The sequence below is a fragment of the Nerophis lumbriciformis genome, linkage group LG15, assembly GCF_033978685.3.
Source record: "Nerophis lumbriciformis linkage group LG15, RoL_Nlum_v2.1, whole genome shotgun sequence".
NCBI classification, from domain to species: Eukaryota; Metazoa; Chordata; class Actinopteri; order Syngnathiformes; family Syngnathidae; genus Nerophis; species Nerophis lumbriciformis.
In genome coordinates this window covers 6,381,964-6,395,000 of record NC_084562.2, presented here as the reverse complement: position 1 = coordinate 6,395,000, position 13,037 = coordinate 6,381,964, and the positions used below count along the sequence as shown (strand labels likewise).

Below are 13,037 nucleotides of genomic sequence, written 5' to 3'. Positions count from 1 at the left end.
TAATTTAAAAACATCAAATAATCACTGGTATTTTTTAATGACAATTGTAGATTGTTTGATGTGCAATTGTATTTAAATAATTTTTGAAAATCCAAATTGGGGACTTTTGAATTGTTGTTCTGATGTGGGCCATGCATAATGTTTGTTTTAACAACAAAAAGTTGCAGGCTAACAAAAATAAACAAGTTGCTGGTAAAAAAAAATAAAAAAATAATAATAATTATTGTGGGCATACAACAGTTTCCTGGGATAGACTTTGGACCCCCTAACTTAGGGACTGTGGCTTTCAGTGTCACGTCTCAGATTGGTAGATACTACTTTTCTGAAACAAATTGAAGTTCTGGGGATTAAAAAGTGAAGTCAGTGCTCTTCTGTCCCAACAATGTTAAATATTAGCATCAGTGGGCACCAAAAAGCTAGCTTCATTCAAACAATGAACATAATAGGAATATATTCAGATACTGGAGTACTTTTTGTTTTAGAAGAAAACCGGAGGTTCTTTCATCATCCATCCTTCCAAACATCAACATTATAAAGGGTCATAATTATAAAATGCAGTATGCACTAAATACTAAAAATAAAGATTCGGAGTAGCTACTGTTATTTACATGCTTCCTTTTATGAAAAACTCTGAAAACATAGATCTGTTTTTACACTTCTTTCTGTGTACTATTAAGCTGTTTTTTTTTTTTTTTACAGTCCTGAGAGTTGAAGCATTGATAAAAAGTTTCCTCATTTTTACACTCGAACAAGTTAGATGCTTTCTTTCAGCGTGGATGTCGCTAACATGCTAACTACTCACTCATGTCAACGCTGGTCTCTTCCTGATGCACAATGACGACTTAACCAGTCCTGTCGCAGGAGGAGCTGACTCTTTTGTGCTTTATATTGAAAGGAGGAAATGAGGTTTGGTAATCACACACTTACACAGGCACATACACACACAAACACTCACGCAGGCGGCAGATGATCTGTAAACAATAAACAATAAACAGTGAGCTCTATGTGTTTATCAAACAGTCGGGTCTGAAGAACGGCTCTTTTTTTTTCCAGGACCACAATAGGAAATGTGAAACCAGCAGTGGAACATGTTTATGGCGACGCTCCTCGGACTAGCTGACAGACATTGACATAGGCGGTTGTCGACATAACCAAAGTTAGAAATAATTTGTAAAAGACCTGCTCAGTGTCCGCCCTGACACTAGAAGGTCGTGAGTTCAAACCCCGGCCGAGTCATACCAAAGACTATATAAATGGGACCCATTGCCTACCGTGCTTGGCACTCAGCATTAAGGGTTGGAATTGGGGGTTAAATCACCAAAATGATTTCTGACCGCAGCCACCGCTGCTGCTCACTGCTCCCCTCACCTCCTAGTAGGTGAACATGGGGATGGGTCAAATGCATTTCACCACATCTAGTGTGTGTGTGTGACTGTCGTTGAGACTTTAAAAATAAAAGTAATAATTAACAATGAAATCATATTTAATTAATTACATACTGCTCATATATCAATTATTTGTTCATAATTGATTTTGGAATCAATTCTTTCATTTTCATTTCCAAAGTCACAAGTTAATGGATTAAAAGTGGTTCAAGTGGTGAAACCTGTTGACGTCGACGGTTCACAGACGAGCTGACAGACGTCAACATAAGCGGTTGTTGACATAACCAAAATCAAAAATAATTTGCAATAATACAATGAATGACTCAATAATTAATTTTTGATTACTAATCAAATACTGTAATAATACTTAATCATTTATTTATTCAATATTTATGTGATTAACAATTTTAAATTTACTAAGTCATAACTTGATGAATTATTAATAAATTATTAACATGTGACTTTGAAACACGAATTCCAGCAGTGGAAACCGTTTTTGTCGACGGCTTTCTGACTAGCTGACAGACGTTGAAATTAGCGGTTGTCGACATCCATAGCTGCCGACATAACCAAAATCCAAAATATATTTTTTAATACAATTATTTATTAATAATGATATATATTATTTGTTATTGTAATTTATTAATCAAATATTATTGATTCAATAATGATTTATTCTATAAATCATTCATAAATTGCAATTAATGACTAATATTAAATCATTCATTAACCTGTGATTTTTTTTCAGAGTCATAAGGAGATTGGATTTTTGGTGATTTCACTTTTTTTTTTATTCTTGAGTGAATATACAAATATGGAGGTGAACAAACGTGTTATGACTTGCTTCTAAACAGAGAAAGGGTTGAGATTCAATATGCTCTGCTTCTTCCCACCCCTTTTTGCATATGTACTGTGAAACTGTAAATATGTGATGTACATTATTGTAACTGTATGCATGTTTCTATGCCGCTAGACTAAGCTCAAACTAAATCTTGTTGACATGTATGACTTGAGTGTTATTATGACACTGACAATTAAGGAATTGATTGATTATTATTGATTATTGGTTCAAAATAAACTTTTTGTGCTAATTCTGATGCATTACTTGACTACGATTCGGCAAACAATCTAAACTTGCACTGCACAGGAAGCTGCTGTACGCGAGACAGAGTTAAGCCGTGGTTGCTTGCTGCCATTTGATCATGATCAACACCAGTCAATTTTTCATAGGAATGAATGCATGTCAACATCGACTTAAGCGGGTACTTTTTAGTAACAATTAAAAGAAAGCAGCCCGGGATTTGACGAGTTGTCGACATAAGCGGGTTCCACTGTACTTGGCTTTCACAAGTCCTCAAATGGGCCAACTAACAAGAGAGTTCAAGACACAAATTGCTGCAGTTAAAGCATACTGTATGTACAACGTGAAGATCTTTAAAAACATGAATATGAATCTCTTAACTCAAGAAGAACCACACCCTCATTCCGTTCACCAACTGAAGATGTGATAAAAATGCCATGAGATCATCAACAACCAGCAGAGTTCATACTAGCATGGTCCTGCTTTAATGCACGTCTCCCCTTTTGCCATATAAAATGTATAAAAAGTGCTACTGACAGCTGGTGGGGAAACATTGCGAGGGTCAACTTTTGCGTACTCGGTGTGTGTTTTCAGTCCCAGACATACATGTGAGCAGGAGGTTCCCTAGGACACGCTGGAGCAGCGGATGCTGGGCGAGCCCATTTGCGTGAGCACCTTGTCCAGCCATTGCAAGGGCCCGTTTAGGTGCAGCTCGATCCAGCAGGGGGTGCTGGTCACCGTCTGTCGCCTGCAAGAGAGTAAGAATCCTTGTGAATCTGGCTGGATTTGTATGAATGAAAGTTCTACTACTTTGGCAGAGCCGAGGATAAATGATGAAAAAACCCAATACTCATAAATCAGTTGTGCATTGTGTTGTGTTTTCCTCAATGAAAGCAAAGAGTAGAGGATTTAAAACACACCCAGCTTGGGTGTGTTTTAAGGTTTGAGGTTGAGAAGTGGGAGGTCTTGGCTGGTTCAGTAATCCGAATCCTGTTTTTAAGTGTCTCCACATGTCGGCGTTCAGCGCGGACGGAGCTGGAACGCCGCCACTCCCAGGCACAATAGCTTCTCCCCTGTGGTAGCTAATCATTGGCTGCTTTCTTACTATCAGTGAGTCAGACCGAGTGGAAAACTGGGAGGGAGCGGAAGAGGGGAAAGTCTGACATCTCTTTTTGACATAGTGCGTGTGTGCTTGCTTAAAAATAGACCGGCGTGCCAGCTGAAGCCTGTCTCTATTGATGAGGCCTCTGCTTCATCACAGCAGCAGACTGCCCGAAAGAGCGGGAAGATGGTCTGAAAGGAAGTGACTCACTCCCTCTTTGTTTGTCTGGGTCTAAGCCCAGCACAAGGCGACTCTGGCGTGTGATTCGCACTCAATTAGCCTCTGGCACGGCTGCATTAGACTCACCTGTACTCCGCACCCCATCCCTTGACAAAGCTCATGCGAATGGTGCACATCCTGGTGAGCTGGTACACGGCCTCAAAGCCCTGGTTGACCGATTGAGCCAGCAGGGCAGCAAACTCCTGGTTGTTGAAGATCTTTAAATTACAGCCTGGACAGGACAGCAAGGGATCAAAGGCACATTAGACCATCTCCTCTGTCACGTGTGTGTGTGTGTGTGTGTGTGTGTGTGTGTGTGTGTGTGTGTGTGTGTGTGTGTATTTCTACCCTTCTTGGGACATCAACAAGGAAAAGTACCTTCCATATGAGGACCGGTGAACAAGTTAGGACCGAAATCATGGTCCCCATACGGAAAACCATTGTATCTAATTGAGAATGTCTCATTTGCACCCCTGGTGGTGAAATCTATCAAAATTAGGGTGGTCCCAAAAAGAAGGGATTTTTCAAATTGACTGTGTGTCGGTTTTAAAAGTGCTCCCCCTCTGGTCAAAGTATGAAATAACAAGTGTGTGTGTGTAAAAATTTGAAGTGCTCCCCCTCTGGCCTACATACATAATAAGAGCATGTAAGAAATTGAAATGTGCACCCTTTGGCCAAAATCAATTAAAAAACTAAAATAAATATGTATATAGAGACATACTGTAATAACTTGAAGTAAATAATGAAGATTAAAAACCAATTATAAACAAAAAATTAAACAAACAAAAAAATAACTACAAGCTTAGCTTTTTTATATCTGAATAGTATGTATATATTATCAATGTTGTAAATACAAATCTTCATATATCTAGAAAGGGTCGTCCTACAGAGGTCTGCATTTTTCGGAGGTCTCAAGAAGGTAACAAATACAAGAATGTGTGCGCGTGTGTGTGTGTGTGTGTGTGTGTGTGTGTGTGTGTGTGTGTGTGTGTGTGTGTGTGTGTGTGTGTGTGTGTGTGTGTGTGTGTGTGTGTGAGAGAAATCATAGTTGCTATGATATAATCCAGGGTAACACTGCCATGCTTTTGTTTTGAAGCTTGCTTCGCACTGAACAGCAAGTCACTATGTCCATGTTTTGGGGGTGGAAATCTTTGAGCACCTAACAATTCGATCCGATTCCTGGGGTGATGATTTGATTCAGAATCGATTCTTGACTCAATACACGATTTAAAGCAAATAACAAAAACAATTAAAAAACATTTTTTTTGAAAGTTATGAATCGATTTGGAATCGCGATGAAAAGGAATCGCGATTCGGATGTGAATTGATTTTTTGTGTGCATCCCTACCATATTTTAATGCCGTGTAACTTGTCGTTATGTTGCAGTTTTTAGTAGCATAATCTTTAATTCTGTAAACACCAAGACACAGCTGTGGTCGGTGGAGCTCGGACTATTGTTCCCTAAATCTTTTGGAACAATGTGAAAATTATTTCACACTGCCTTAAAATTCAAACTGCACTTTCTTTTTTTATCAAATATAGGACATTTGATTTGAAAACCTATTGAGAACCGGTGAGCTATATTATACTATGAGTTACTAAGATTCTTTAGAATGATGCAAAATTGTTCAATAAGATTGGGGCATGAATTATTTTTTAAATGTAAGAACAATTTCACACAAAATATTAAATTAACAAAAATTTTGGCTCAAGGTATAAATCATTTTGGCCTTCAGTGTATAACCTCACATTCAGTTTAAAGTAGATTGAACAATGTAAGGTGGTTAATCTTAGATTAGATTAAACTTCATTGTCATTACACTTGTTCAGAGCAATGCAAAATAATGCAGTTTAGCATCTAACCAGAAGTGCAATACAGCAAGTATTGGATAATATTTACAAGACAGATAAATATAGATGCATCTACCGGTATATGAGACGGTATGAAAGCTGCTATTGCGAATATTTACATTAATTACATATATTTCTATAATGTTTTTAACGTGCTTTAACAGGTTGAGAGGTCAAGAATGTTACTGCTCTGTGAAAAAGCTGTCACTTAGCCTGCTTTTTTTGTGCCACGCTGACCCTCTACTGTTCCTATTTCCACTATTGATGTATACATGATTATTTGTATTTTCGTCTATGGTCTCACCTGGTGGGATCTTGCAGACAGTGGCAGGGTGCCAGCCGTAGCGCTGGTTACAGTTGGGGCTCTGCACAAAGATGGCGCTGTCACTAAGACACTCAGCGAAGACTTCCCCTCCGATATAATAGAGTCGAACTCCGCGGCCTTGGAGGAAGCAAAGACCCCTTAAACAAATACTTCAAAGAAGATGCGGTGAAAGTAGTGCCTGAGTGCAAAATATGTGGGGAATTCTTTTAACATGGCGGTGTGACCCCTTACCAATGTGTCTTCTTGTTAGCTCCACTGCAGCATTGCGGTTGACGTTGGACAAGAGGCCCAGGCAGAAACGCTCAGAGTTGGAAGGGTCTGTGAAACCGTCTACCGTCAGGGAGGGCTGTGATGCGTGGAAGGTTTCTCCTACCCGCTGGTTGAGCTCATAGTAGGAAATTGAGCACCAGAAGGCCGGTTCGCAGTACGTCACAGGCTGGAGATCTGAATTAAGATGAAGTGAGGCTGGCATCAATTACAGCAGAAAGTGGTTAAAACTGGGGTGTCCAAACTTTTCCACTGAGGGCCGTACACTGAAAAATGAAAGCATTAGGGGTAGGGCTGGGCGATATACTCGATATATCGCGGGTTTGTCTCTGTGTGATATAGAAAATGGCTATATCGTGATATTCAAGTATACGTTCTCACGCAGTTGCTTTTAGCTGCTGGCATTACACTACAGGCTCTCCTTGCTCTTTCCTGTGTCTCCTTCTCACATATAGACAAGCGCACCTTCTACATACGTCACATACTGTCACGTCATACGTCACATACGTATACGCCCTCGCGGAGCAGAGAGGTAGCAGCATGGCTAAAGTTAGCTGTGATGCTAGTGCAGCCGTGAGAGTGGTAATACGAGAGAGAGAAGGTGCGAATCTGGTAACAAATGAAGGAAGAATTAATTCCCCCCAAAAACAGCAGGGGGTCCATCGTCTGGCGGTGGTTTGGCTTCAAGTGGTAATATGTCGAACAGACAACCGTAATTTGTCAAGTGTGGGGCAAAAACGTTGCTATAAAAAGTAGCATTACTGCTAATATGTAGCATCATTTGAAAAGTCCCCTGCTAGAGAATGAAGAGTGCTCACTCCGCATGTCAACATCTCCGTTCGGTGACACATGCCCACACCATCAAAATGCAGAGGCAAACATTTCCAGATCAACACCGTATGAAAAAAATAGTGATTTTTTTTTAGTTGTGATTTCCTTCTCTGCATGAAAATTTAAAAGTAGCATATATTAATGCAGTATGAAGAAGAATGTTTTAATGTAGACACATAGAATCATCATACTGCTGTGATTATATCCATCAAGTGTTCATTCAAGGCTAAGGCAAAATATCGAGATATATATCGTGTATCGCGATATGGCCTTAAAATATTGCGATATTAAAAAAAGGCCATATCGCCCAGCCCTAATTAGGGGGCCATTATGATATATTTTTTATTTCCAAAACCAATACATTTATTGTAACCCCTGAATTTTGGTGATTGTTAAAAATACTGCAGACCCAAAAGGGTCAGAGTCATTAAAGTGTTAAAAACAAGTCATATATTAACATTTATTTACTTTTAACATTACCTTCGGTTCTATCTGTTGACATAAAGTTTAACATTTTAAGTTTTATGCGATTTTTTATCAAATTAAACCCTGTTTTTGTGGCAAAAACACAAAATATGCAATATTTTCCCTCTAAAAATTGTTCAAAGTGGAATATAATAAAAATAATAATGAATTAGATGTATACATTTATATATAAATAAATAGCCTTAAATACAGTGCAGGCCAAAAGTTTGGAGACACCTTCTCATTTCAATGTGTTTTCTTTATTTTTCATGACCTTGTATATTGTCACTGAAGGCAAACTATGACACCTGTGAAGTGAAAACCCTTTCAGGTGACTACCTCTTGAAGCTCATTGAGAGAATGCCAAGAATGTGCAAAACAGTAATCAGAGCAAAGGGTGGCTATTTTGAAGAAACTAGAATATAAAACATGTTTTCAGTTATTTCACCTTTTTTGTTCAGTACATAACTCCACGTTTGTTCATTCGTAGCTTTCATGCCTTCAGTGACAATCTACAATGTCAATAGTCATGAAAATAAAGAGAACTTATTGAATGAGAAGGTGTGTCCAAACCTTTGGCCTGTACTGTACGTAATGCATATATAACAACATTGGTTTTAGTTGATTATTATTTTTTGAGCATCCAACCATCCATCCAGCATCTTCCGCTTATCCGAGGTTAGGTCACAGGGGCAGCAGCCTAAGCAGAGAAACCCAGACTTCCCTCTCCTCAGCCACTTTGTCCAGCTACTTCCGGGGGAACCCAAGGCGTTCCCAGGCCAGCCAGGAGACATAGTCTCCCCAACATGTCCTGGGTCTTCCCCGAGACCTCCTATCGGTCGGATGTGCCCTAAACGCTTCCCAGGGAGGCGTCCGGTGGGGCATCCTGATAAGATGTTCGAACCACCTCACCTGGCTCCTTTCGTTGTGGAGGAGCAGCAGCATTAACAAGTAAGCTGTCTATATCATGACTATGACTAGACAGCTGACTATTCTAACTCTCAAGTTTGTTTGGGTATCCCTGATCGTTTCCCTGTCCTGCAACTCACTGTGGTGTTAAAGCAAGAGGAACAGTGAGTACCGGCGGCTGAGGCGAGCGTTAAACAAACTTTGTCTAGATTGTATTTATTTTACATAATAGTATAAAAAAAAACTGTACTTTTGACACTTTTGGGTTAAAACATACTGATTATGGGAGTGTGGAAACAAAAGAGAGTGTAAAAACAAAACAAAAAAGACTGTGGAAACAAAATTCAAGAAGGAAATAAGGATGCTACATGAGACTGAAAGGCCACAACAAAGCACAACAGTTACATGCTTTCATTATAATATGTTGTTTACCAGACAAATAGTGAACACTCAATCCTTTACTGTTGCCAAAGAGGGTTAAATTACAGGCGGATCCGCTATACTTCACAACATTTTGACCATGGCTTTCATGTACAGAATCAAACTGCACTGCCAAAAGAAACGGACCTGATGTTATTTCACCAGCAGTCTACTGCCAAGACCCCCTAGTGTTTTCCGTCCTTGCGATAAACATCGGATATTGTCACTGATGTCCGTGTGGCCTGAATGGTGTCTTGGCGTGTTTTACAGCTCACACAGTGCAAGGAAAACAAAGGCGCTTTCATCACCTGGTTTCCTCTCACAAAAAAGGAGTCAAATCAAACAGAGCTTTCCCACTGGGGGGACGCACTATCCCAACATTTGTCTGCTAGTGAAGGCGTGCAGACAGAAAAGAAAACAAACAGAAAGAAACACACGGTCCTTACCCAGGTTATTGTGTGTGGGGGAAACAGGGTTGGGTGATAGGTTTGGGGAGCCTGTGTCCATGCTGTGGGTCATCTGGTGATCGCTGGTTTCGCCATCCTCACTGAGATAGCCTGGTGGCGGCGTTTCTGAACATGCAAACAGATGGGATAAGCACTGCTTGACTACAGCTGGAAAATTGCACAGTGAAACCAGCACTCATTTATTCACAATACAAACACTTACATACCATCAATGAACAAAACAAACAATATTAAACACACATAACTTGGACAACAAGCTCTAGTCTTTAAGAACCACTTATTTCATTGTATTGACATGATTAGTAGCATTTATACATAACAGTGTTTTTCATAATTCTACGTGATGGGCTGCAACAAATACTTTTGGACCACCAAGAATAGATATGGCGCTACCTGTTGCACTCACTCAAACACTTGGGATTGTGTGTAAATGTAGCTTGTCGTTTCAACAACATACAGTACATTGTGACTTCTTAACACACCTCCTACTTACTAAGTCTGCCAGAGAATATGAAGATTTAGAAGGAGGGATCAGTGTTGCTAACTTAGTGACCAACGATAAATCTAGCAACTTTTTCTGGTGTAATTTGACACTTTTGGACACATTATTATAAAAGCATGTACCCCTATGCAGTGTCCATCTAAAAACACTCACAGGCTTGCGACAAATAACATATATAGAAGCCACGGAAAAAGGTTTGTGTCCAGCGTTGCCAAGTTCGCTTTTTATTAGCTACTTTGAATTTTTCTTTTTTTTTTCTCTCTCCCAAATTTGCTTGTAAATCTAGTTTTGGCCTTATTTTTTAAACAGTAGTAGCTTATTTGTGCTTGCTTTTTTTGTCATTTTTCAACCGCCATTTCCTGTTTATCAAGCCTGCCTAGTAAGTCGACTCAGCACGCCCCCACACTCATACCTATAACTTATGTACAGTACAGATAGATTTTTGTTTCTTTGAAAGAAGTCGGTGTTCATTCCTCTCAAAGAGCTGTTTCGAAAACTTGTTGTTGTATTTGTACGTTTTAGAAGTAAACCGGTGGAAACTCGTTTTTATCTTGAACATAATCACTGGCAGCAGTTAGGTTGTATCAGGATAATTCAAATGCAGACGTACTGTATATACACTTTTGGTGGGAATTATTCTGACATTTATTTGGCTTGTAATTTATTGTAAACATTCCACCTTTGACAGTGATATCACTATGTTTAATTTTTTTGTCATCTAAAAAACATTGTGGCACAATAAAAAACATGCACATTTACTGTAAAATTTCCACACAAAATAGTTTAAGTTGGAAACAACATAAAAAAATAAAATGTATACGAATACAACTCAAATAAAAATTAAAATAGGACATGTCTGTGCACATTTCCCTCGGACATCTGTTCCACAGTTTCAAAACACAATGACAAATTAATGAGATAAAAATAGCCATTTAGGTAAAGATCATACATCAACCCGGGATGAAAAGTCTCAAAATATTAAAAAAAATGTATGATTTTTATACTTATTATGCTTATAATTTTAGTACTGTGTATGCACAGTGCAATAATAAAGGGATCTATATTTTTCATATTGTGGTTGCTTGCCTGCTGGGCTTGTTTTGTAGCGCTTGTTGCTTGTTTCTCTCACGATATCTGGCAGCACAGTTTGTGGTCAATTATGGAAATTAAACTAGTTGACGATGACATAAGCTACCCCTAAGTCATGTAGGAAACACTACATCACACAGCAGCAAAACAGGGAAAGAAAGCCCTTTACTATATAAGAACTACAAATGTATTTATAAAACAAGCAACATCTACAGCAGGGCTATTCAACTACATAATGAAGACGGCCGCAGTTTCAAGAGCCCAAAGGCTCAGGGGGGTGGACATCGAAATGTGGATGTTTCGTCAGAAAATGCCTCCGCAGGTTATATTTCTTTGAGACTTTACTTAATTGCAAAGTAAACACATCGGCTTTCACACTGCACTGTCAATAAATTCATTATTCTGCCCTGGCTACTTGTTTCCAGCATGCGCAGCCAGTTGACAGTATGAAGAAAAAGAAGTTCCAGTTTTTGTTGAGGATTGATGTTCCTTCTTTTGAATTATTTTCCTTCCTTATTTTCATGTCTTTAAACTTCTTCATTCATTTAGGCTTGTAAACATAAAATAAACATAACAAAAGTATAACATTCATTGTGTATTTTACATAAATAATGTCCATTGTGTATAGAAGGTTTAGTGCAGGGGTCCCTAAACTTTTTGACCTGGGGGCCGCATTGGGTTAAAAAAATGTGGTCATTATAATTGTAGATGCGGACAGACTCACCGCGTTCAGAGCATCTTTCTTGTCCAGACACACCTCCTCCCCAACAGCGTTCAAACACTTCTTTACAAACTCCCCATCAGTGAACGCCTTTCCACAGCTTGTAATTAGTTTAGCTACTTTGAAGCTGGCCCAAACAGATGACAGGTTTGCCTGTGTTTAGCGTGGCATTGTACTCTGCTGGGCAGCAAATTCATGGTTTAGCATAGTCAGCTTTTCTCCTCTCACTTTGCCCAGCAAGCTTGCATACTTCATAGTGTCGCCGAATGTTAAATTCTTTAAACACCGCCATTAGACAAACTGCAAAAAGTAAAAACTCTACACTCGGAAACTATTTTACGTGTTACGGCTCAGGCTCCTGCCAACGCCGCTCATCCGTCTGTGCGCACCTCGGGACACGCCCACGGGTGCGCACATCCAGGGACGCGCCGCGCGCGTCCCCGCCCTGCTGCAGCCACCAGCTGCAATCACTCGCTGGCAATCTGCACACCTGCGACTGATCAGGGCGAGATCAATAAAGGACCAGTGGACCCAAGGATCGTCGCGGGAACTTAGTTTTTCTCATGGTGTACCGTAAGCCTTATGCGCTCTTACTGTGTTGTTTTTCCCTCCGTGATTCTGACGTCTGTTGCTCTTCCGCAGTGCCTTCCCGAGTCTTCCCTCCTCGAGATCTCCCGTTGTTTCCCCGGTGTTTTGGACTGCCTTCTTCGTTTCCCGACTCCTCACTCGCCCCTGGACTCTGACGTCTCTCTCTGCCCCACGGACCCCTCGCTGAACTTGGACCCCTTTTGCCTTGCCCTCTTTGGACTTGTCTGCCTTTTCTCATCAACACTTGGTAACACACTTCAGATATCTACACACATAGTCTTACATTACACACACACTCTTGTATTTTAGTCACACACTCTATTTCTATAGTTTAGTTGTAAATGTTTATTATTATATATATTTATTATATATAAAAAATTATTGTATATACTGCCCCCTGGTGTCTGAGCCGTCACCTCCCCTTTAGTCTATACATAACATTACGTGTCCCCAACGATTTCATAATTTTTTTTCCACACTAATTGCCTGAAAGAGCACTCACTTGACGTCACGTTATCAATGGGAAAATGCATTTTTAGACAATATGATTTGCCTGAGCGGCTAGGAGACCTCAAGAGTAACAAGCGGTAGAAAATGGATTGATGAATGGGCTAGAAAGGACAGGTTAAAAAATAAAATAAAATAAAAGTATATGTATTTTTTTTTAAACTTTGGACTTCCCGCGGGCCATATTTTGGACGGTGGCAGTATCCGGCCCACGGGGCGTAGTTTGGGCACCACTGGTTTAGTGTTAATATATTCACAAATTAAACCACAAATGTTTACACATTCAGAAATTACACAATATTCACACA

The 13,037-nt window shown here is 39.7% G+C and overlaps 1 protein-coding gene across 1 annotated transcript in view; it reads right to left on the bottom strand.

Annotated features, from left to right (window-relative positions):
* Positions 1-2,056: 2,056 nt before the first annotated feature.
* Positions 2,057-13,037, bottom strand: part of LOC133615980 (mothers against decapentaplegic homolog 3-like) — an 88,284-nt gene continuing 77,303 nt past the window's right edge. The window contains exons 7-11 of the mRNA XM_061974928.1: positions 9,302-9,427; positions 6,195-6,407; positions 5,943-6,080; positions 3,875-4,019; positions 2,057-3,214 (exon numbers count right to left, since the gene is read on the bottom strand). Of these exons, the coding sequence (XP_061830912.1) occupies positions 3,091-3,214; positions 3,875-4,019; positions 5,943-6,080; positions 6,195-6,407; positions 9,302-9,427 (746 nt within the window). The 3' untranslated portion in view covers positions 2,057-3,090. The remainder of the gene's footprint in view (positions 3,215-3,874; positions 4,020-5,942; positions 6,081-6,194; positions 6,408-9,301; positions 9,428-13,037) is intronic.